The 24,037-nt window shown below is 48.1% G+C and overlaps 1 protein-coding gene across 2 annotated transcripts in view; it reads right to left on the bottom strand.

Moving 5' to 3' along the window:
- Positions 1–2,336: 2,336 nt before the first annotated feature.
- Positions 2,337–24,037, bottom strand: part of MXI1 (MAX interactor 1, dimerization protein) — a 56,962-nt gene continuing 35,261 nt past the window's right edge. Inside the window, exons 4-6 of one of the 2 annotated variants that reach the window (XM_075423717.1) lie at positions 6,925–7,039; positions 5,541–5,712; positions 2,337–4,225 (exon numbers count right to left, since the gene is read on the bottom strand). In XM_075423717.1, coding sequence (XP_075279832.1) covers positions 4,062–4,225; positions 5,541–5,712; positions 6,925–7,039 — 451 coding nt within the window. In that variant the 3' untranslated portion in view covers positions 2,337–4,061. The remainder of the gene's footprint in view (positions 4,226–5,540; positions 5,713–6,924; positions 7,040–24,037) is intronic. The other variant, XM_075423718.1, reaches the window with a different exon arrangement.

Below are 24,037 nucleotides of genomic sequence, written 5' to 3'. Positions count from 1 at the left end.
CACGCTGTAATACGCTTGTGTCGAAGGAAGGAACAGGCCGAATGGTCTTTTTAATGGCTTTGGCCGTGGCAAAAGGACCCACCAGGGTTCTGATTTACAGAGGGAGGACCGGACAGAACGTGCTCACGAGGGAGCTGTGTGTGTGTGTCTGCTCTGCGGGCAAGCTGCCCCAGCAAAGCACATCCGATTCTGTCTTCACAGGGAAAGTCACCGTATTCTTGTAAAATTAAGCAGAGAATAGATTTAGGACTTCTGTTACTCTACAACCACAAAAATAAAGCAGAAAAGCAACAGCCCCCATAAAGCAAACCACAAAAAATCCTCACACGACTCTGCAAAGGTGAAAGGAAAATGTGATTCCATGCCCGAATCACCATGTGGTGAGAGTAAGTGCTGTCTGGATGACACCACAGTTCCCGAGGTGGGCAGACACCTGGGGGCACCGAGGAGGAGACTGGGAGTGAGATATTCCACTTTCCTCCCTCCTTGCAGAGGAGTGAAACGAGGCCTCAGCAGCAGCACAAATCCCACACAGTTGTGCACGAAGAAATACTGGAGTGGAGAACCCAGAGTCTTCTGGGGTGAATTAAAATAACTTTTTTTTTCCTCTTAAAGGATAGAGTTTGGATGAAACAGACAGTAAGCTTCTGTGAGCACCTTTTTTGTGGAAAACCAGGAAATTCGACTTGCTCTTTTGGCCCTCAGAGTTCTGTAATGAGGGACCACCTCAGCTTCCAAAGGGCAAGCGAGACTTGACCCTCCAGAGTTTGGATCTGCACCTTTGGATACTCACTCTGTTTTGCAAGATTTCAGCGTGGCTTGAAGAGCTTTGAGGGTACTTTGAAAAGTGACAGGACCTTAAAGCAGATCTGGCATGTGGGACTACTCTGGCTTGCCGCAACAGGGACAATTCAGGAGATTCATGCATTTTTACGCAGAAGGAACCGTTACGATCATGTAACTGATGTCCTGCATTATGCAGTGGGCTGTACAACCATCTAACAGTAACTTAAGCAGCTTCTCTGAGCAAATCAGTCGTCTGGAACACTTCGACGCAACAGAGCAGACCAGCGAAGGGAGAGGTGAGGAGCGCGACAGACCGTGAGAGCTGCAAGCACACAGAGGCGGCCAGGGTCCACGATGCAGGACAACCTCAAAAAGCCAGAGAAATGTCTCCATCACATAAGAAATGTCTCCAACCTCTAGCTGAAATCTGTTGAGACCTGCACAAGGAACCCTCCAGCATCAGAGCAACAAACCCCATGGCTTCAGCAGCTGTTACGAAGGCTCTTAATTTTGTTTTATCCCTTGTCCTCATCCTGGCTGGACCACTGCTGCTAGCTGAGCAGTCAGGCAGGTGGCTGGTGATGGAAGCTCATCTTCTGCTACATTTTCCCCATTGTATTTGCACTTGATCCCTTCGAGTCCACAGTGCTAGAGAAGGTAGGAGATACCAGACTGGCCCTGGAGCATACAAGCAAACATTTCAGACATGTTTATTCCAACAATAGACACATCGCTGTTTTATACCAACTAGGAGAGTGAAGCCATTCCCCACCTCTCAAACTTCAGTATCTCTCAGCTATGGTATTTCTTTCCCAAGTGGTCATTTAAAGCAGACAGGAGTAACAGGAAGGAGGAGGTGCTGGGACAGCTACAGAAAAAGGGTCATATGTAAACAAATCCCACTGGTATTCAGCTGCTCAGCACCAGGGCTGCCAGTGGTCACCACTTTCAAGGAGAATAATAATGAATAAATAAATAAGGCCTTGCTACAGCTAAAGTTTCCCACTTATCACCACTCAGAAGACTGCCCCAAACCTTGTGTCATCCAGAGATCATACAGACCCCAAAAATAAATCCAGGCAGCATTTCTTCTTTGAAAACCCTGGGGTCCCATTTGTTAACCTAGAGCTCAGTTCAGCCTGTGGCAGGCTCCTGCTCCTGCCAGTTCACCTCCCAGAAGGACGCAGCACAGATGGACTGAGCCACTGGATTACACACACACAAGTGAAAACAGATGTAACAGCAACCTGATCCAGACTTCGTAAGCAAATCAACTGAAAAAACCTCAAACCAAACAGAAATCGTTCATTACAGCCATGGCAAGAATATTTTTCTACCCAAGCACGTGTGCTGTGCCTCTTATGGGGGGTGACACATTTTGGAGCAGAGTGGGGGAAACATCAGAATATTTAAACACAGGCAACTTCTCATAATGCAAACGTCTACAGCAGACTCGCTCAGGATCTTCTCGTCGCAGGATCGAAGGGCACAAGAAGAACAGAGTCAGCTGAAGCGACACGAATGACCAAGATGGAAGAACACGACTCATTTCAGATACAGAAATGTTTAATGGCGTTAAAGTGCTACTTTAATGGGGACCATATGCTAACATTTAAACACAATTCCACTGCACTGCTAAATATGGTTGTCTTTATTTTTTTTATTTTACCTCTTTTTTGCCCAACCCTACCTAAAACAATAAAATAAAATCTAAAGGACTGAAATTAACAACCCATTCAAATCAGCAATAAGTTATGAATTTTATAAAGCATTTTTTCCTCTTTTTTTTTTCTTAGTAATGAGGGGAAGTTAAATTACTTAAGAATATACAAAGTTTCAAACAATGCCATAGGTGAGGATTCTATTAAGGTTTTTAAAACTTGGAAAACAAAATAATTCTGGCCATTAAAAAGACAAAAATAAAAAAAGCAAAGCCCTCAAAGTGCAGGTTAGAATGCTCGTCTCCGAGAAAATTAGAAAACATTTGCTACAACAGCTCTTAACAGCACCTGCACAGATAAGATGGCAAGGCCCTTGGGAGCAGGACGTGCAGTCAAAACGTTACATTAACATGAGAGACGTGCTGAGCTTAACTAGGTTAACTACTGGACTGGAACTTCAAGAGTCAAAGGGAATGATTCTAAAAAGAAAACCGAAGAAACCCCCACTAAACCTGGCCTCTTCCAGTTAGCACAGCCTTCATCCACTGTGTGCATGGCAAAAAGCATCTTTACATTTCATTGGGTCAAGTGCTTCATCAAAACAGAGATCTTCTCATGGCATAAATTCATATAAAAGACATCTAAGGTTTCATATGGACAAGCTCTAAAAAGACGCATCAGACTTGGGGTGTTTTCCCTCCCAACACATTTACAAATGTTTATCAAAAAATCTCTTCAAATAAAAAGGTCGTAGCGGCTCAGTATCTGGGCATGACTTTCTGGCATATCACCTCTCGTATGTGCTGGTTTCTTTCTGTCCTCAGCTGGTTGTGTGCCTGCGCGTGAGCACGCGCCTACGGGAGATCTGCTGTCGGTGTCACAGCCCGAGGCACGACACAGCCCACGACGTGCTGGTAGATTACAGGTGCGTACCTCTTGCTTTAGCCACGCGTCAGAGGTACTTGCTTTTTAAATGATGTCCAACAGAAAGCTGAGCTGAATGGTGTCCTCTCCTGAACATCTCTCTTTGCTGCCCCTCTCTCTCTGGGCACAGAATGAGACCTTAATCATTATCATCATTTTTCTTCCTAGGCTACGGAAGCCTTCTTAGATTTCCTAGTACATCACGACAGTGCTGGATTGCGATAAACTGTAGGACACGGTCCTTTTAGGACCACAAAAGCTCTTCAGAAGGGCCTAAACTAGGTTGTTCAACCTGAATGAAATATAAGAAATTCTGACATTTCTCAGATCTCATGACAAGAAGAGAGGGATGAATCTCTAGTATCCTCTTTCAAACAAATAAATTCAAAACAAAGTGTTTCATCACTAAGGTCTAGATCCAGGTCCCACAGAAACAAACAGATTTCACTGACTTCAAAGGGACTAGTGTTTGGTCTAACTTTTTGCCAGCAGGAATTGGGATTGGTAACATGACCAAAGGAACACATGTGGGTTTCTGTGGAGGCTTCCTTTACCTCAAAAGCTTTTATATACAAGTCTCTCCAGGACTAGCTGTCAATAGGTCATTTCTGAAAGAGGATACTGGCATCTAGGACCCAGTCTGATCACCCCAGCGAAATCGTTCGCCCTGCACTGTTGTCTCACTTGGTTCTAGGAAGCAAACGAGAGCTTGACACTGGCGCTGGAGTAACCCTCGTCACTCCCAATACTCTGCAAGCTGCTGTGATCATCAATGTCACTGATGCTGGTTGTGCTGATATTGTCCACTTCTCCATGGGAGAACTCTGTGCTTTCAACATCCACTTCAATCTCTTCTGAAAAGGAAAATGAGAGAAACGCGCACAGGTTAGCAGCACCCTTCAAGCCAGCGAGCTGCTGGGACTCCCCCAGTCAGGGAGGAAGCAGCAGTCCGGCAGGAAGACTTTCGGCGTTCGCCCTGGAATGGGATGGGCTGTGGACATGATTTATCTAGATACCAGCTCCGAGTTTTTCTTAGGGACTTGGCAAAGGGTTTGACTACCAGCATAGGTGGGCCACCCCACCCACTGAACGTGTTCCGCTACCTCTTTCTTTGGAGTTCTGCTACCCCAGTGTTGGCAACAAAAAGAAACATAAAACAGAGGGCAACAGATAAAATGGAGCATGAAGTTACCCCAAAACATGCTACTTGCTTGATATTACATTGCCAAAGCCAGGACCACTCCTACAGGGCTGCATTGCCATGGGGGTCTGGGTTACTCTCAGAGATGCTCACTGGACTTTAGAACATAAATCTTTTTAAGAAGCACTCAGAAAGCAGAGATCTAGTTAACCAGGTATCTTGGTTCCCATACCCTTTAGGAATTTTCCAAAAGGAATTTTATTATTTTTTTTAACCTACACTCACACCCAAACTATACAGCATCTTTGGGTCTGTCTGTAAACATCAAACCATCTGTTGTACCTAAATATCTCTCTACAACAGAGACATTTAAAAAAGAGAAAGTTATCTGAATTCAGTTAGCCATTCAGACCATCTCTATCAAGTACTAACTGAAGAGATGAACTCTGTGGGAAACTTGGGCAGGGGTGTACAGAATCACTCTGGGAATTTTAGGAGGCAATTTGCTTGGTTCTGTTTGCTTGGTTATACCAAGGTACCTTGGTTATACCATGGCCCAAATACAGAATGAGAAGCTGGATGCTGCTGTGCAACATCCGTTCCAGTCCCACTAATATCTTCCTGGATTTTCCTCTTTGTGTTGCGAAGAGATTCAGTAGACAAAAGACCACAATGGACATCCCAACTTTACCATCAGGTATTTAGCTACCATCTTGTGATCCCGTTATTTTTCCTGACCAAAGCGCTGGCATTTTAGAGAGCTTTTCAGAGAAACAGGTCACTAAATGCCACATGTATCAGCTCAGGGTGACAATAACAACACTTCTTCCAGACTTAATTAGAACTCATGGAAAATATGAAACTCTTCATGTATGTCTGTGTGTGTGTGTGTGCACGTCTGAGCAAAATTAGCAGCTGAAATACCCAAGGCCATAAGAAGGAGGTAGCTGAGAGCCAAGAAATGGATGAATCTCATGCCCTCCCTTCACAGAGTCCTGGGGACTCAGTGCTAGTTCAGCGACACCCACCTCGCTCCGAGTCCGAGCGATCCGAGGAAATGGTAGATCCAATGCTGTCCATTCGTATTCGCTCTATCTCCTGAGGACCCTGTAGTTGTTCCAGTCTTCTCTTTAGGAATCTTTGTTCTCGTTCCAGGTTCTCAAGCTGGTGTTGGCTTCTCCTCTCAGCCTCTTCAAGTTTCTGACATGATCAAATACGACTCAATAATTAATTTCATCCTTTTCTCCTTCCCTCCCACCTCTACTGCCCAGCCACCTGCTCTGCTTCGGCCTTCTCAGGTCCTAGAAGGATTTAAGCAGCAAAAGAACCCCGAGCCAAGCTACCTTGCAATCTCCAAGAACAATGCTGTCTCCTCGCCATCTTTTCCACCTCCCAAGTCCTGATAAATCATACACATTAGTATAAAAAGCCCCTGAGGACAGAGCCTCTCCAGGGGAAACTATTTCAATTGGAGCAGTTTGTGGGTCATTCCACGCGGTTCAGCCACTTGCATTACCAAATCTGTCCAGGAAGGGGCCTCAAGTCCCTTAACCAAACCAGCTCAGGGTTGTGACATCAGGATAGTAACATCCACTGTAACATAAAAACGTGCCCTGGGAGTTCTGTGTTCCTTGCTGCACGGTTTAGCAGGATTTCTCAGAAACAGTTTTCTATTCACTAAGCAATTTATGCAACCTACTACAGATTTCTTTGATCACAGCTGGGAAATCTACCAGGGCACTGTTCTTTGTTTCCTGCGACAAGCATATTGCATAAGGAGGAGTCATTTCAGGCTAACTCTGCCCCGTTGGCAGTGCTTTTTCTCCTTCACCAGCCATCCGCCCTCCCGCTGTCCTGACCTGCGACAAAAGTATTTCAGCCTCTTCCAGATACTGACAATGCTGCATTTTCTCTTCTTGCTTCGTTTTGCCAAAAGTGAATCTAGAAGAGCACTGGGCTAGCTGGCAGGTTCACATGTGAAACCTCAGCAAGCCAACGCCATCTCACACTCTTGTGGTTTGCGCTAAAGCTTCGCCAATGGAAACTGACTAGCACATCAGAAAAAAAGCTGCGTTTCCCATCAAAATGCAGTCACTCCACAGCAGGCATGCTTTTCTTTAAATAGATGCAGCTGTCAACAAACGATCACAATACAGAACAAGACCCCTGCTCTCCAAATCAATCATTTCTGTAGTTAACAGAGTTCATTATGGACTCTTCTAACAATGTGGCTTGTAGCAATGATAAATGATTAACCAAGGGGACAAGGCGTGCTTGCCTTTCTTTTTTTTTTTCCCCCCTAAAAGATGTCAGTCTCCTTCATCAGAGTTACCTCCAGGCAGCAAGAGCGAGCGACTGGACTGTACTTCCCAACAGCCCAGACTGGAAGCAGCTGGGCAAAGCAGCTCTTACCTTGATATGTGCTTTGGCTTTGTTGAGCAGCCCGAGCGTTGTGTGCCTGGTGCAGTCTGGTCCTAGCGGTATCAGAACTTTTAAGCGTTCTAGACACAGGCGGAGGTGAGCTCGGCTGCAAGGGAAGAAGAGGAGGATCAGAGCTATGCTTTCAGAACGGGACTGTCATTTCCTTCTCTACTTTCCTCCTACGAGGCAGTTTTCACATCTCCCTCCTTCCATACATCACAAGATTCCCCACAGGTATGAGAACACACTGCCACTAAGCTATTTACACTGCAGACATCAGCTTCTCACCAATACTCACATTATTGCTGACCTCTGACAGATACTGTTTATTTTCTTGCTGTCTGAACTGATAATCTGACTCATCTGGATGAACCTTGTGCAGGGGCAAGGCACACAGGCAAATGGTACAAGCACCTCGTGGGTTTCCTCTGTCCCTCCCAGCTATTTGCTATCTGCTGTGCGGAGAAGAACTTTGGAGAAAGCTGTTTTGAATGACTGCTACCCTCTGCACGCCTGTGCATTGCTGCCTTGGGGACATTTGCTATGAACCCATCTAAGCACAGTCTTTCTGCACAAGATTAAGAACAATGAGAGAAAAGGTCAGCCCTCAGCACCCAAACAATCCCTGCTGGCAGCTGAAGGAACTAGAGGGATGGTGGTTCCCAGCACTGCACTCTTACTCCTTCCTGGGCCCAGCTCTGAAACGCTGCTGGGGGTGCAAGGTCTGTGTGAACATGAGAGCCCAAGACCTTCCCCTGGGCAGTCTGCTGACCTTGGCTCAGGTCTGCAAAGACAGGCTCAAGCACGACAGTGCTGATGATGATATGAGCCACTCTGTGCAGAATATGGAAACATCTTCTGGGGAAAATGGTTTGGGCAGCAGCGGCAAAGCACATCGTCCTCGCGCTGCACAGGAAAACTGCATCTCCTCCTTTGTATCATGTATGCAGGAATGAACAGCAGATTTATGGAAAACTATCAAGTGTGGGTTGCCTTTTTTCCTCTCCTTCATTAATGATTTATGTCCAAACTTGTCATCCCAATCAATAACACAATGACATCAGCTCCACCATTCACACGCAAGAAACTCCAGTGCAAGAGCGTCCTGAAAGCCTATCCCAGCCCCTGCTCGGGCACAAAGAAACTGAATCTTCGCCTGATCCACCTCAATGCAGGGGAAGGAAAAAAAAAAGAAAAAAGAGCACGGACAGTTCATTTCCATTTGTTTTTCAAATTCATTATTGCAACCAGTTTGAAAGGGGTGGGGGAGAGGAGTCTGTAATCAGGCAATTATGTCAGTGACAAGCAAGGATGATTAAGGGTGGAAGGGTCAGGGGTTTTGCTGATGAACTGTCAGCACAGGGGAGCGTTCACTAGCGGTGCTGTAGCTATGAGCTCCTCACTGTTTCTATTATAAATCTCTTTACAAAGGGTCCATCATTCTGTCTCAGGAACAGCCACACGGCTGCCTATGACCAGAAAGGGCCTGGAAGAACACGTGCTTTCCACTAAATACTAACAACCAGAGGGGTGGGGAAAGGGAAACCACAATCCAAAAATCCAACTGAAAAAATAGTTATCACATCAATCTTCTCTTTTACTTCTCAGCTTGCTCTAGGGCAAACCCCACTGACATTAAGCCCTGTATGACTGACACGGGGGGATTTTTTCTACTTGGAAGCCCATTTTCAGTACAGAGCTTGACCAACAGGAGCTGCGTGCACCCACTGCAGGTGTTTGCCCCATGTCTCATGATGACCCGCAGGGCCAGCAATGAGAAAGCATTACTGGTTCACACTGGCACTACAGTTCATGTCATCCCATGGGAGACTGGACACCGACTTCTTGCAACTAGAGAACGGACGAGAAGAAAGGTCTTGCGGTTAAAGACGTGCTGGGTTTTGAACCCATTTTTGGCTATGCGACAGATTTCCCGAACGGCCACAGAGGCAGGTCACCGAGCCAGAGCTGCCAGAGCACAGCTGCCAAGCTGCAGCGCAGAGTGGCATGTGTCTCTTCACGGCACGAGTACGAGCACCAGCCATAGACTTCATGTACGGGACCAGCCCAAGTTAAAAACGCAGCCTGAGCAGAGCTAGAGATGGGTGCACAGATCTGGGGGCCGAGGAGCAGAGCTGGTTCCACCGAACAGGGGACTTGCTACAGAGCACCTGCTATGGGGAGTGACCCCAGAGTCCCCCCTGCCCTGCTGGGCAAGGGCTGCTCCCAGCCCATGGTGAAAACTGAATTATTTCTGCAACAAAACCCAGAAAGTTTGGGGAATCAACATCTGACCAGCATCAAATGTATCAGAGTCCACTCATGAACACAGAGAAATGGACAACGTGTCTATAGCCTGGGCTCTGGGCTGAGTCTCAGTGCTGAAGGTTTTACCAGGAACCGGGGAAGGCCCCGCACCGGGAGCTGCGATTCCTGGAATGAACCATCAGCTCCGGGCAGCAGCGAGCCCTGGCTGCACTGCCAAGACGGCGGTTAGAGGGATGGCGCTGACCTGCCACGTCAGAAGCTAGGTTATTTGCAGACTTGATGAGATCAACCGAGTTAAGCATCTGAAAGCTATATGAAAAATCCAGCCAAGTAATAAACCCCCGGACACTCAAACACTCCCCATCGTGTCCCAGGACCACAGCACATCGAAGATGGTTGTTGTGCTCTGCAGGCCCTGACACGGGCAGGGAGAAGACAAAGCAGTCAGAGGGCCCATCCTCACGAGGACACTGGAAAAGCTGGCAGACAGCGACTGGTTCTGGATCCCCACTCTGGCTCTCAAAGCCCGAAGGACTGCCCCAGGCTCACCCAGATGGTTTCTAGAGCAGCCACTCCTGCCTGAGGCTCTGCCGTCCAGTCACCAAGTGCCGTGGTGGCAGCTGGGGTGGTGGCCTCTGCTGGCTCACCAGACATCAGGGGACAGCAGCCGGCAACCGAGCATGAGTGCGAGCTGATAAGCTCTCAGCAGCACACAGCACGGCTCAGGCAATGCTGGGGCAGGTGCTGCTGGCTGAGCCGAGCAGGTGTGGAATAAGTTTGACCCAAGTAATCACTTCTGTGCTGCTGGTGGATTTCCCCCTTGTTTTGCACTCAGAGCTGAGCCACGCGGAGTTCTGACGCCACGGCAAACGTAAGCGCACTTCTGTCTCCAGCCCCAGCCTAACCAAGGGAAATGCAGAGGGCTTCAACCAGCACAGAGCAGCGGGCCAGCCTGGGCACGCAGGCAGGCGCAGATCAGGGACAGCCATGTCCCCCAGCCCCACCTCCCACTGCTGGGGACAACGCTGGCAGAGCTACCAAGCCCACAAACCATCCTGGCACGCGAGAGCGTTGCTTTCCTTCAGACAGACCAAATCAAACAGCTTCCCCAGCGTTCAGCACCTTGCTTTTCTATTTTTCAGTTCTGACCTGGTCACGGTCCCTGACCTCTCGCAGCTTCCAACAGACCAAACGGACCATGTTGGGTGCTTAAACCTTGGAGTGCACAGGCAGGTCTGACACACTGGTGGGTGGCTTCAGTAAAACCCAGAAATAAAACTCCAGAGCTCAAAAGCATCACAGCAAACTTAGCTAAAAGATCATTTCATAGAACAAGCAATCATAAATCTATTAATCTTTCTTATCTACTCCTGGAGCTGGACTGCTGTAATCCCACAGGTCAGGCCACGATACAAATGTCTTTTCCCCTTGTTTACCTGGACTCTGTTGCAACGTGGCTTTGACAACGCTGCAGGCTCTTGTATTCAATGAAAATGCCAGCACTGTGCAGGCTCCAGGCAGAGCCAGACGGCTTTCCATGTAAACCGCTGGATTATGCCAATATTTGATGCATCTGCCAATATCTGGAAAAACAAGTCTAAATGCTCATGCTGTTATATAACAGAGAAACTACTGGGACTCGGCGCAAAGGGCTGCTGCCTCTCTCTGCCTTGATCCCGGGGAAGACAGAGGATGACAGAAGGAGAATTCCAGTTTCAGCCAAGGCCGAAGCCTTTGCACGCTAGCTGTGGGGGAGACGGGAGAAGCAGGAGCCCTCTCTCCTGCCTCAGTGGCTTTGGAAAAAATTCAGGCTCTCACAGCAGCATCCTGAGCAAACGGTATGTGCTGTATGTGCTGAAGAAGGAATCCACGGGGGATTTGAAAGGAGGAGGCTCTCTTTTCCAAGAGAGCAGCCTGGTGCCCCCCTCGGGCTCAGCCTGTTAAGGGGAAGACTCCTCATACGATGCCATGTGGGGCATCAGGGCGGCCAGAAAAGGAGTAAAGCACCCCAGAGCCTTCAGAAAACCAGAGCCTACAACGCAGTGCTCTCCCAAAGAGCTGAGGACAATCTTCTGTTCTGTTCCACCTGGCAACTCCGGCTAGGACAGAGCCCCTCTGCCACCTCCCCTGTGTGGTGCCAGGAGAAGCCTAGAAGTAAGCTCCTCTGGGATGTGGAGGGCAAGCAGAGCGAGGATGCCCTCTCTTCTCCGCCCAGAGCTGCTGTGGGAAAAGGTACACCAGCCCCGAAACAGATGGGCCAGGAGACTGAGGCAGAAGAGCGATGAGCAAGCTCAGCAGCCCCATAGCCCTGCCAGCTGATCCACAACGAGCTATAGGTGGCCGCATGTGGAAGAAGGGGGTGCTGGCCCCGGGAACGGCTGCCCCACTGCTGCCCACCGGGCACGTGCTGTTCCCCCCCTTCCATTCTGCGCCCGTGTGAGAGCTTCTGACTGTATCTGGCTGATCCACTCCTACCCTGCAGGGCCCCTCCGAGCCCGAGCCCCTGGCCCCTCTGCCCCGAGCCCCTGTCAGAGAGGAGCCTGGGCCCTGCTCCCTGCAGCCCCCCCTTGCGCTTGGCTCTGCCGGGCTGCAGAGGGCTGCCATTCCGCAGCACGCTCTCCTCTCCGGCTCCCAGTGACATCACCCGCTCTGGTTACATAAAGCACGGGGAGGAAGCCTGTATTTATGCGTGCTTCTTGCTCGCAGCTTCAGCTGTCTCACTGCACAACGCGCGCCCAAATCCCGCCGCAGGAACCGGGCTCCCTTTTGCCGTGATCCAAACTGCAGTGCAGAAAAAGGGGCGGGCGCAAAACGCATTCCCCATCGCCTTCCCCTGCTCCTCTGAGGACGTTTTTGAGGGGGTCTGGGTAGGAATCAGCTTACCCCATCACTCTGCACCACAGCAAGCTGGGCACAAAGCCACCAGCCTCCTCCCTGCCTGGGGAGTCCCCAGAGAGCTGAGGGACTTGCAGTGGCAGCTCCAAGCCTTGCTGTGTAGCCTCCAAGGGGCTACACAGGGGCTGGAAACTACCTACCTCCAGCGCCCGCAGAGCCCCTGCGAGGGCCAGCCCAGGGCTGGAAGACCACTGGCCATTTCCCACCCCAGGTCCTGGTGGGCTCAGCCAAACCTCTGCGTACCGCCAGCCGTGGGCCTCAGCCCCCTGCTCGGGGCCATCCTCCTCTCACCAACGTCGCAGCCACGGCTGCGGGCATGACCGTCAGGGAGCCATCTCTGAATGTAAATGTCCTTGGAGAGACGGCAGCTTCTTTGCTATGACAGCTTTTGGGCTTGTGGGGTTTTTTTCCAGCTTCCACCATGGGCAGAAGCAATGGAAGCCGAGACAAGAAACTTTCTCTGCTGAGGAGTCAGTCACACGTGCACCCTCAGCTCTGAAGCAGCAGGTTTACCAGATTCAGCACTATCCCCTAGGCAGAGGCTCCCGGTAGACTTTGCTGAATCAAGGCCTGAGCATCTGCGAAACACACACAGAGACACACGCTCTCCTCCCATCTTTAAAAGATCAAGCCTCCCTCCCAGCAGGAAATGACCGACGCTCCTCCAGCAGCATTTCAGAATGCTGAATTCTGATTTCTCTGTGTTGAAAGAAGAGAGCATCTGAGGGAAAAGAACAGCATTTCCCAGATATTTTGGTACTATGCCTGCAGGTCTACAGGGCTTGAATTCAACAGCGGATTTAAGCATGTGCTTAACATTAGGAACATGCTCAAGTTCCACTGAGACTAAATCAGACACTCGATCTCCAAGAGATGTTAAAAAACCAGAAACAAACCAAACGCAGCACCAAAAGAACGAGCAGGAGGAAGATCCTAACATGGAAAAGGACACTATCATCCTTCCTCTCTGCCCTCCTCCTCTTCCCTCTACACCTTTTCAAACCTGAGTCTGATTTAACCCTCAAATTGGAAACCACCAACTTTGTTTGGATTGCAGAGCTAATAGATTGCTTAAAAAATTCAGGAGGGATCACTGCTTAAAGAAAGCAATTCCTGGAGAAATACAAGTGACCCTGCATCAACAATTCATTGGACAAGAATGATTTTGAGATAAAAATAATGAGAAACACATGCAAAAACCAGAGGGCGAGGAAAATGGGGGAAAACAGGGTTTCCTTCTAAAAGCAATTCACAGGTCAGAGGCGTGCTTCTCTCTACCAGCCGTCACGCGACGTGACAGTTCTTCCTTGCCCTTGCCTCTCGGCCCCAGCGCAGCCCTCTCTGCCCCGGCATCGACCCCCTGCGCTGCTTAACGCTTGCCTTGGCGAAGGAAGGGCAGGTTTTGCCGAGTGCCAGGACCAGGCACGGTGAGGAGCCGGGCGCTGAGCCCGTGCTCTGTGCCTCGGAGCGTGAGGCCATCGCCGCGAGCCCTCCGCCACGAGCCCTCCGCCGCGCACGACGGAGCTGCCGGGGCGTCCGGCCAGCCCGCAGCCAACACACGCACGTCCCGCTTCCATCCAACACCAGACGCCTGTTTCGGAAGGAAAGCTGGCTCAGAAACGCACAACTAATAGTTAATGTTCTCTACCTGAGCTGGGAAATTCTTCAGAACAAGCCTTGCTCTCTGATTTTAAAGCAGGTCTCTTCTCAAGATTATTTATTTTCCTGCACTTGCTCCCAGCTGAGGGGGATACTTGCTCATTTGCCTCTTTGTTTCCAGTCAGTTGCTACCGATGGCTCCCTGGCATGTAGCAGTATTTGTATTCCAAATGCTAATAAAATGTACCATGAAAAAGTAATTGAAAAAAAAAAAAAGCCTTTACATCTTCACATTTTTTAAGCCTTTCTATTGTTTACAATAAACATAGAAATGCAAATTTAGGACCGACAATAAAAAGACTTGACAACGTATTATAAATAGGAATTTAAAGGCACAAAAAAAGTTCTATGGGCAACATTTTCAGCCTCCTCTTAACCACATCAGATCTGTCTGGGAAAGTTAAAAATGAACACGTACCCAACTGTTTTCTCAAATCAAGGACAGATGAAAAACAAACGACAAATGAAGAGACCTATGATTAAACAATATTAAGAACACTACTAGTAATAAAAACAAAAAGACAAGGCAGTGCAGCTTTTCAGAGTCACAGCAATCAATGCAGCCCTGCCTGGTGACAGGCGACACAACAGGGAGGTAACGGGTGGGAGTGCTCGAGAAAGCAGCGTCCTGACCTAAGCCCGTCAGCGGAAATGAAATACAAACAGCAACGCATTGATGCGCTCTGCAACAGCCGTGCTGTGTCCACAGCCCACCTCAGTCACAAAACCAGACCAGGTACACTGGGAAACGAAGCATCTCACCAAACAACTGAAATACTTGGGAAAAAATGACTGGTTCTGTAGCACACAAACCCTTCTCCACATCTGCAACAGAAGCTGCAAGCCTTAAGGTAAACACCAAGCAAGGATTTTAACTTGAAATATATCGCCCACATCGTCCATTGTAAACTTGGAGCAAGGCTGCCCTACAAACCCTGCCCTGACTGGCCCCGAGCCCAGCATGGCCTCCACCGCAGAGCGAGCGTGTGGCCAAGGGCACCCCACAGGCACACCGAAGTCACTTGACACCCAGCCCTCCTAGATGGGAAGACTCCTCACTGATTTCAACTTTGGAAGAGCTTCAGGCTCTTGGCAAACAGAGGCTGCAAGACCAACAAGTGGTCTGCGGTCACCACTGGTCCCTTCCAACATGGCTCTAAGCTGCTGCTGCAGCCTGGAGTCAGACGTGCTCTCCCCACCTCTCTGTGTCACGCAACTCTCAAGGTCTCTCCCTTTCCTGAGATCCCTCTGAGCAGAAAGCTGAGTGTTACTGAGAGGACTCTCCTAACTTCATTGCAATTCTGAAAGTAAATGAATTCCGTCAAGGCTTTCCAAAATAATAATAAAAAAAAGACGAAGAGAGGGGAAATCAGGCAGCCTCCAACCCCTTGGTGAAATATGGGGGATGTGGCTGAAAGCTCTGGCTTTCCTGCAGGACAGGCGTCTCCTGGGCTGCAATATGGAGAGACAATAGACACTTTTGGCTATATCTCCTGAAGGCCGTTCTGCACTGTGCAGACATTTAGCGTAAATCACATCTAGTGGGTGCAGGGGTTGGCCTACAAACACCTTGAGCTACGTGAACACGAGAGAGCGTCCACTGCCCCGACCGAAGGCCACAGCACTGCAGACACAGCTGTGAACAGGACATTTCTGGCTCCCACTCTCATCTCAGAGGGCACTTCATGGAGCAGGACTGCTCTCATTGTGCACTGGATCTCTATTACCTCTCTTTTCACTCTGACCAGCACGGCAAAGGCTGGACTGTTTGCTCCACTCTGTTACCACTAGCCTTCATCCTTCATCTTGCCCAGGTTTTTGTTGCTGTCGTCCTCTCCTACACCGTATTGCAAACTCTTTGGAACAAGAACACAGCTGCCAAGGGCACTGAGACAGGATCCTGTGACTGCACTCAGAAATCAGGCAGGTCCCAAACAACTGGACTAAAGCAGCATTATGATTCTGAAGCTGAAGTGATATATCTGGGGCTATTTTTATCCATGCAATAACCTCTGGGCCTTCAGCTCCTATGTATTGTATATTTTCAAGTTTTTCTCTTTGAACTAGAGGGCTAGAATACAGAAGCTTCATTTAATTGAATAATAAAAAAGCAAGACCATCTGTAATCCTATGACTTCCAAAACTAGGATGCTTAAAGGAATGGCAAAAAAAATTGAACAGTGATGCTCACTGTAATAAAAATGTCTCACTAATACCATTTTGGAAGGTGCCTCCTCCAGAATGAACTCCCAGCTGTTCGTGACTGGTAACACGACTTCTCATCCTTTCCTAAACCCTTTGATCTTCAGAGGCACCAATGAGACATCCTACTTCAACCCAGTAGAGAAAGATCAAATATAACAGTCTGTGCTTCACAATGAAAAGGCGATGAGAGCAGGGTAGGTGGCCATCTGCCCAGCAGAGCAATGGAGTCAATCAACGCCCGGCATTTTCTCTTGCCCCTTCATTTTCATCCATATCTAGCATGGAGCTCTCAGTGCCCGTTCATCAGCTTCTCCTCCCTCCTCCCAGCTCCTCTATGGCTTTCTGCCTCTCTTTGAAAGCAGTTTGGACAGTTGTTAAGAGATGTCAAACAGCAACACATGCTCCAGAGTCTATTGTTATTATTTATCAAAGTCAATCTTCCCCCTAAACTTAAATATTGAGGATCTACTATTATTGATCTTGGCCATTAGCCATAAAGTATTTTAATCCTCGGTGAAGATAATTAATTGAACTTTACTGCAGCACAATACACAATGCTACCAGCTAAACCCCTTTTAGGCTGAGCTGTGCTTACAACAGTATGCTAAACCCTATAGCCATCACAGACAAACACACAGCCCAGTTGCAGCCGGTATGGTCACATTTAGGTACCTGTGGCACAAGATCATTCAGCACCAACTTTTCACTCATGCTCGCTGCTGACCACGCGGGTATCACCATTTTGCTACCCTGGCAGTAAGATATGGTTACAATCCCACATCTGGCTATCAGGGAACATGAAAAGCCAGCCGTAAACATCGACTGCAACCCAGGCTGGTTAATTATAAAGCCCCAACTATCCCGGTCTAATAAAAATTTAGTCTTTGTTAAAAGGTGGTTAAAAATAGACCTGCTCTTTAAATAGCCAGTGGTGTCCTGTGCCCTCATTCTCACTAATGCCACTATAATCACCCTTCTAGGGATATGCAGTGTGCTCACAGCCACAGAGTCTGGCGACGCTGCTCCTGCCAGCGCAGCATCCTCCTCCACACCACCAGCACGCCTGCAAAGCAGCTGTGCCATTCGTCAGAAACCTGCCTTGCCGAAGAGGAGCCAGTAACCTGCTTTGCTGCGACCTGCGGATTTTCAGCTTTACTGCTAGAATTAGGTCACCAGCAAAGATAGCCAAGATTTTCCAAACTCGCCAGCTATTCTTGATTATTCTGTTCAGAGGTTTCCCGGCTAAGCGCCATGCCTTTGAAAAGAAATGAGGAGGTATTTCAGTCTCCTGCAAGGTTTCTGCAGTCAGACACCGAGAAGCGGGGATGCTCTCACCCCATAATCACTAACTGCCTCTAAAGAGACTGGAAGAACCCGAGTTATTAGGCAGCTTCCCACCAGGCAGCCGCAGAGTGCCCCTGGACCGCTCTCCTGGCAACAGTGGAAAAGCCACCCAGGGTCTGCAGGCTGTTACAGCAGTAAAGGCAGAGACAGTACCTCAAATCAGAGCCTCTGTTTCTTCATAATGCTACTGAAAAAGACCCTGGACTTTGGTGTCTGCTAAATATAGTCAGGTCTTAAAACTAGTAACCCCACTGACCAGCTGAAAGAAGCAAGCACTGACTTTGTAAGATGGACGTTAGTCCATTAGTGAAAGCGTAAAGGATGCCACCCACTTGTAATCTGGGAAAACGTGTTTCCCGTTTTCAAAATTGTGAGCGGGGAACGTGCTGATATCAACAATGCATTCTGAGCCGGTAACAGAAGCTATTTTTGCTATTAACGTAATTTTTAAAATTACACTGATAAGCTATTGCTACTAAAAGATATTTGTATTGTTCATTAAGGTAGGACAGAGTTTTTCCACCCCATACATTTCTTTTCTGAAGCTATATTCCAGCTTCCTCACCTCATGGAAGAAAATCATAATTCCTAATGGAAAAATATTCTAAGAATGTGACCACTTGAAAAACTTGTTTATACAAAATCTTTTATGCCAGAAGGAAAGCATGTGCTCTTCATCTAATACCTCTTCACACTGTCAGAAATATTTAAGGAGTCATCAAATATCTGCTGTATGTTTCAGGTATAGAGGGCATGCATCTGGAACAGAGGAAGCAGTGCATGTAATTTCACCCTGTAAAATTATCTTAAGTTTAACCTCAGACTTCCCAGGAAAAAAGAATTACCAGCCAAGGTCACTATCAGACGTGTGTTTGGAAAAAAGCACTAGGAAGGGGAACTTAAAGAGATTCTAGCATCATTTTTCCTAGTGGATATGGATTTTTGCACACAAAAAGCATCAATACTGTATTTCAAAAGTCTAGGAGTTAGCTAATGTTAGGTGACAAACAGTTTTAACTCAACTTAACTACAAGCATTACTCAGCAGGGGAACCTGAACAGAGAAGCACAGCTCCCAGCACTATGACAGCAGATGAGTCACGACCCGATCTCATACATACAGAGGCACCAAGAAGGAAAAAAGCTTTTGAAAGGAGGTACCAGAGAGCGTGAAAACACACCTTGATTCTGCTTAACCGGTGTGATGTGCTAATACAAACTCATTGTCAACACAGTTCTTTCAAAGAGAAGCAGGGTTTATCATCTAAAAATTAAAACTTCAGGGAAAAAAAACCACCAACAACAAAACCATGCCTCTGTCTTGCCCTTTAGCTACCCTCAACACCTTCCTTGCATTTTCTTTCTCGCCTCTGGGCATGCGGGAAGGCCAAGAGATGTAAAACTGCCCAAAACCTCAGATAGGGAAGAAACAAGAAGCTGGCCACTTGGAAACCATCTCCTTGGGCAGAAAGCAAGACAAAATGTATCCAGAAGACATGAAAATTGCTCGACTTTTTTCAGCTCAACTACAAAACTCCCAGGGCTTCCACGGGGTTCAGAAAGTCATTATGTTAAGCACAGGACATTCTACCTAGTGAACTCCTGATCAGCTGGAGAAGTTTATTAGGACCCCCACCTGGGTCAGCAATGCCACAAAGGGATACAAGTTAATTCCCCCAAACCAAGAACAGCTGTAGTTGAGTAAACTAACATTTGTGGGAGGATTAGCTGCCTTAGGCTTGCTCGCTCTGTATTCTCCCCACAGGCAAGGGTTACGATCCCACCTGGGAAGAAACCAGACACTGAAAGGTTCATGGTTTGTTTTAGAAAGAAAAATAATCTAAAAAATAGGGAGGAGCTGGAACACCTAGTCCTCTGGTTTGGTGGAAACTGGTTTCCATTTGCTCAACTCCCAGGACAGTATTAAGAAAATAACCACACGAGCTGACAGAAATACCTGCAGTGGCACTGCATTATAGTCACAATCACACCCCTCCTTCCCTGTTACTTTGTAGTGCTTACGTCCCTCACAGGGCCTCATGAATTTAGGCAAGATAAATAACTGCTTCACAATCAGATATTTTCTGTATAGTGTCCCATCCCGAGATCACTCCTTGTTGGTTCTGGAAAAATCACTGGTGTTAAAAATAATTATCATTAAAAACCAAGAAAAACAACAAAAAAGATAATTTTCACTGCAAACCATTCCCCTGCGGACAGGCTGCAGTGGGTTTCCTCATCACAAGAACCGAATGGCAAACCAGAAGCACAGATTTCTTGACTCTCCCAGCACTGTGCTAGGCAGGAGCTTCCAGGAAGGGCGAAGCGGCAACCAAACGAAGCCGACATTTCAGCTCTCTCCACAAGCAGGAAAGGGTTATGCAGCAGGCAAGACCTTTCAGTGAGAGCCAGGAGACCTGTCTGCAGACAGCTTGCGTGACCTCAGGTAAATCCCTCGAGGAACTGAAGCACGCACCGCTCGTCCACAAAATGGAGCTAATCCTAATTCCTTCACAGGAGTGCTGCACAGCTAAATCCACTCTTGGTTTTCAAGTGCTCAGGTAGCTCTGCAGTGACACTGGTACATAAAAAGCCTAGTGAGTAGGACACTTTGGGGAGCTAATTCATTCAGCTTTCTCTGCTAGTTAATCATGCCCAGAGTACAAGACGGTCACATTTCTCAAAATGGATCAATAACCCCTCACTTCTCCCACCTGTACATGCAGCAAAAACTATCTGAAATCTCCTCTTACCTCTGTCCCGAGAAATTCCCAAGATGGAATTTCAGCAAAGTTCAAAGGAGTTTAGTTGGAATCAGGATGCTAAGATGTAGGCTGTATTGTTGACTTTGCAATCAAGCAGTCATTAAACTGTTTATTTCTTTAAAACATTTGGTTTCTGATGTCCGACTGTTAATTCCACGCATCCAAAAGATTGTGATTTAGGCCTCATAAAAATAAAAATACACCAGAGTAGCTCAGACATCACATGATTTACAAGAAGCAAACACACACCTGCACAGGATGCTTCCTCTCCTTTCTATTTTTTAAATGCATAGGTTATACTGGCTCATACACTGGTTTTCTGTGGGGGTACAAACACTTAACTCCGGGTGCTGGGATTCAAGAATCACAGAATATCACCAGAATTGCAGTGGAGCTTATTACAAGAGCTGGCAAGAATAATCATATTTTTGACTTTAAATAACAGACTAGTTTTAACAAATGCTCCTTTAAAAAGACAAAAAAAAAAAAGGTGCCTATAAGAAACTCCTGCCATTTGCTTTCCCTGGGTGGCTGAGGGAAGCGCAAGGCAACCCTGCCTGCACAGACTTGAGAGCCAGCTTGGAGAGCTTATGGGTGTCCCCTACTTCTGCACAACAGCTTTCCACTCTGACTGCTGCTAACCATTTACAATGTGCCCAACCCCCAGTATAACCCCTGTCCCGCTCTGCTTTTTCCCCACCACATGTATTTCTCTCTCCCCACCACATGTCTTTTTCTCGGAGTTAACTAAGGAAAAAAAAACCAACTCAAAGAAACTCCAAGAGACACTCATGACTCCAGAGGGCCTTTGCATGTTTTCTCGAAGGAGACAACACCAGATGTAAGATCTCCCTTCTCCTCCCCCTTTGCAATCCCTTCACTGAAATGCATCCCCATATGTGCTTTTTCCAGTGAACACCAAGCCTGTAAGCTGCTTTTCCAAGCCAAGAAAAGTTTAAAAGAGGTCATGCCACAGAGCAGGCTCTGCGCATTTCCTAAGAGGGTCATATTACGTAGAATATCCACCAGAGACAAAGTGTTCCCATCCGGTTTCCCACTTCTTTTGGCACCAAAGTTGCTTGTCTGGGTCGGTGCAGGAAAGATGAACATTCCCCCCCCTTATTTCCTTATCTCAGCCAGAATTCCTCGGCATTTCTAGGGTCTAAGAGAGTTATATCTGCTATGAAAGCTGATTACTATATTCAGCCTTTGGGACTCTCCTCTTCACACACACACACAGAGGCATTCAACTTTGGACGGCTTTTTTTCTCCCGTAGAACAACGCTGAAATAATTTTCTTCTTAGACTTCTGGAAAAATCTTTCTAGCGGTAACAACAGTTCATCCCTGCCTCCCTAGGCAATCCTGCTGTCAAAGGCTTTCAGGCCCATGCTGGACGGGCATCTGTCAGGAAAGGTTAGACAGAGCTTACCCTGCCTCGAGGCGAGGGGACAGACCCAAGCAGCGCTGCAAGCCCCTCTCGGCCCCATCTCCCACAGCTTCACCAAACACCACGTCAGTCTGAAGAGCGCAGTTTCTCGCCCTCCTTCAGGCCCAGGGCCCGAGCCAGTGGCCGGGGCAGCGTGCCCAGTCTCTGGGAAGCGCAAGGGAATTTTGCCTCTCTGAGCAAAAGCTTTGCTCCAGAGTGGCAGCTGTAGCTGCTGCGTGCAGCTGGAAAAGGGCAGGACTGCCACGCGTGCGGAGGCAGGGAGGCAAAGCAAAAAGGAGGGTCCTACAGCACCGGCAAGGCAGAGTTTCCACTAACAGAACGAGACAGCCCCCTGCCCTGCAGGCTGGCGAGGAGAGGGCAGGAGCAAAGCAAACAGGAGGGGTTGTGAGGCGGAGGAACCCCCACCCCAAGGTGCTGAAACCAGCTGCGCCCCAGTCGCCCCAGCGAGCGTCTCTGTATGCAGTGACGCAGCTGCAAACACGGCAAAGAGCAGCCAGCTCTGAGCGGCACCAGGATCCAGTCTCTGAGAACCACTGGGAACAAACCCAGATCAAAGGGAAACACCGAGCTGTGTGCACAGCTGGGGCTGCCTTCCCCCGCTAAAGACATGGGGACGCAGATTTTAACTGCGAGCGCTTTGTGTGTGCTTGCACGTAACTGCGTGCATCTGTGCAAACGCGAGTTCTCACCCCACATCTGGCCTCTCGACATTACCGAAGTGTAGTGAATGAATGGTATTTTCTGAGCTGTGTGGAAGATTCCCGTACTGCTGGGCAAAATCTGACTGGGCAACCCACAGCTCAACCCACCCCAGGGAACAAGGCCAAATAGGTGGGAATGAAAGACATGGGAGATACAGAGCAACCTCTTCTTTAGCCTCCGATTTCTACACCAAACCTGTTACACCACTCCCCCTTCAGAATAACTCATTTGAAGAATTTCACCACGTTTCCAGAAGGAGCAGAACACTTCCCATTTAAGGGCTGGACTTTGGCCATGTGAAATTACAGTGAATCACCTCAAGTGTTCAACAGGTTGTGCCTTTAAGTAGCATTGGAAAGTCCCTCCTGGGAGGAAAATGTGGAGGACACACTGTCCAGAACTTCCTGGGAGAGCTGGAGCAATGCCTCCTGTGCAACCCAGCTCTGAGTGCAAAGAGCAGAGGAACACACTGTGGTAGCAGATGGAAATGCTGGCAGCTGCCAGCTCTCAGGTCCTGAGGCACTCCTGGCTGACCAGGCTCTTCTTCAAGGCTCAGGACAGCCACACTGAGCTCCTCAGGGCTGATCTCACCTCTGCACCCTCCCGTTCTGTCCCTTTTCTCTCCTGGGATGCTCACAGGGAGATCTAACCATACACAAATAAGCAGCAAAATCCAGTCTGGCACCAACTTCCTTCTGCTTTCCACATATCCTCTCCGATGGGTGCGTGGCTTTGCCGGCCTTCACCCTTGTAGAAGGGTCCTTGCTCTTTCTCTGCAAACACACATGCTCACTTCTTCACATGGAGAGCAGCATCTGTCAAATGCCCTCCTTCCATCGTCCAGTTATCCACTGTCCTGGACAATAAGCCATTCGGCACAGGAACCCTTGGCACTGCTCTCCAAACGACTCGGCATAACTACAGCGTTGTGGAGACAACTAGGGAGGAGCAACAACGGCCCAAGTGTAGGAGCAAGTGTTCATTTGAGCGTCATTTAGAGCTGTGCTTCTAAATGATTCCCATGCTTTTAGATATTCCACCCTAGCTCGGCAACCAGTCCGCTCAGAGATAGCAACCTGCACTTGACTTTATAAGCATGACTAAATTTTGTGCAGCTGTTTACTACCTACCGTGATAAAACCCACACCCTTATCATCACAAGAACTGTTATCAGCCTGGACCATGCGTGAACCCACCAATACCATTCACAGAGTCTATTTCCATGAAAGTAAGACTGCATTTCAAGCTCACGTCCTGTTTCCACTGGAGGTTTCAGTGCGTAAGCTTTCTTGTATCAATTTCTGTCATGCCTCCTTTCCCTCTGCCCTTCCTGGGCAGAAACCCTTGTACAGGGAGTTGCAAGATCACTGTGTAACTGCTACACCCCCTTTCCTGCCTCACCTTCTGCGAGCTGAACACACAGGTACTCTACTTGAACTCCTGGGCAAAAAAAATAAGAGCAAAAAGCACCCATCCTTTGCAAAAGCATTTCATTTTCCCCTAAATAAGTCATGTTTCTTTATGAATGCACTCTCAAAGGTAAATAATTAACAGGCAAGAGGGACAGAAAATCTTATTACACAGCTAATGGGAAGTGATGCTTAGGCAGCAGTGTACACATAAAGGATGTCTTCTAAAGATGGACCCTTTTTTTTTTTAATGGAACATCAGGCAGAAGACCTGACTTATCCCATTGCTCTGGGACCCAGGGATTCCTCTGCGTTCCCCCAGACTCAGACAAATCCAAAACCTTCATATGAGATGCAGCCTGCACCTGACAGACTCAAGTTCCACCTTGGAAAAAAGGGGATACTCCAA

This window comes from Opisthocomus hoazin, chromosome 6 (genome assembly GCF_030867145.1).
Source record: "Opisthocomus hoazin isolate bOpiHoa1 chromosome 6, bOpiHoa1.hap1, whole genome shotgun sequence".
NCBI classification, from domain to species: domain Eukaryota; kingdom Metazoa; phylum Chordata; class Aves; order Opisthocomiformes; family Opisthocomidae; genus Opisthocomus; species Opisthocomus hoazin.
This window is presented reverse-complemented; position numbering and strand designations above follow the sequence as displayed.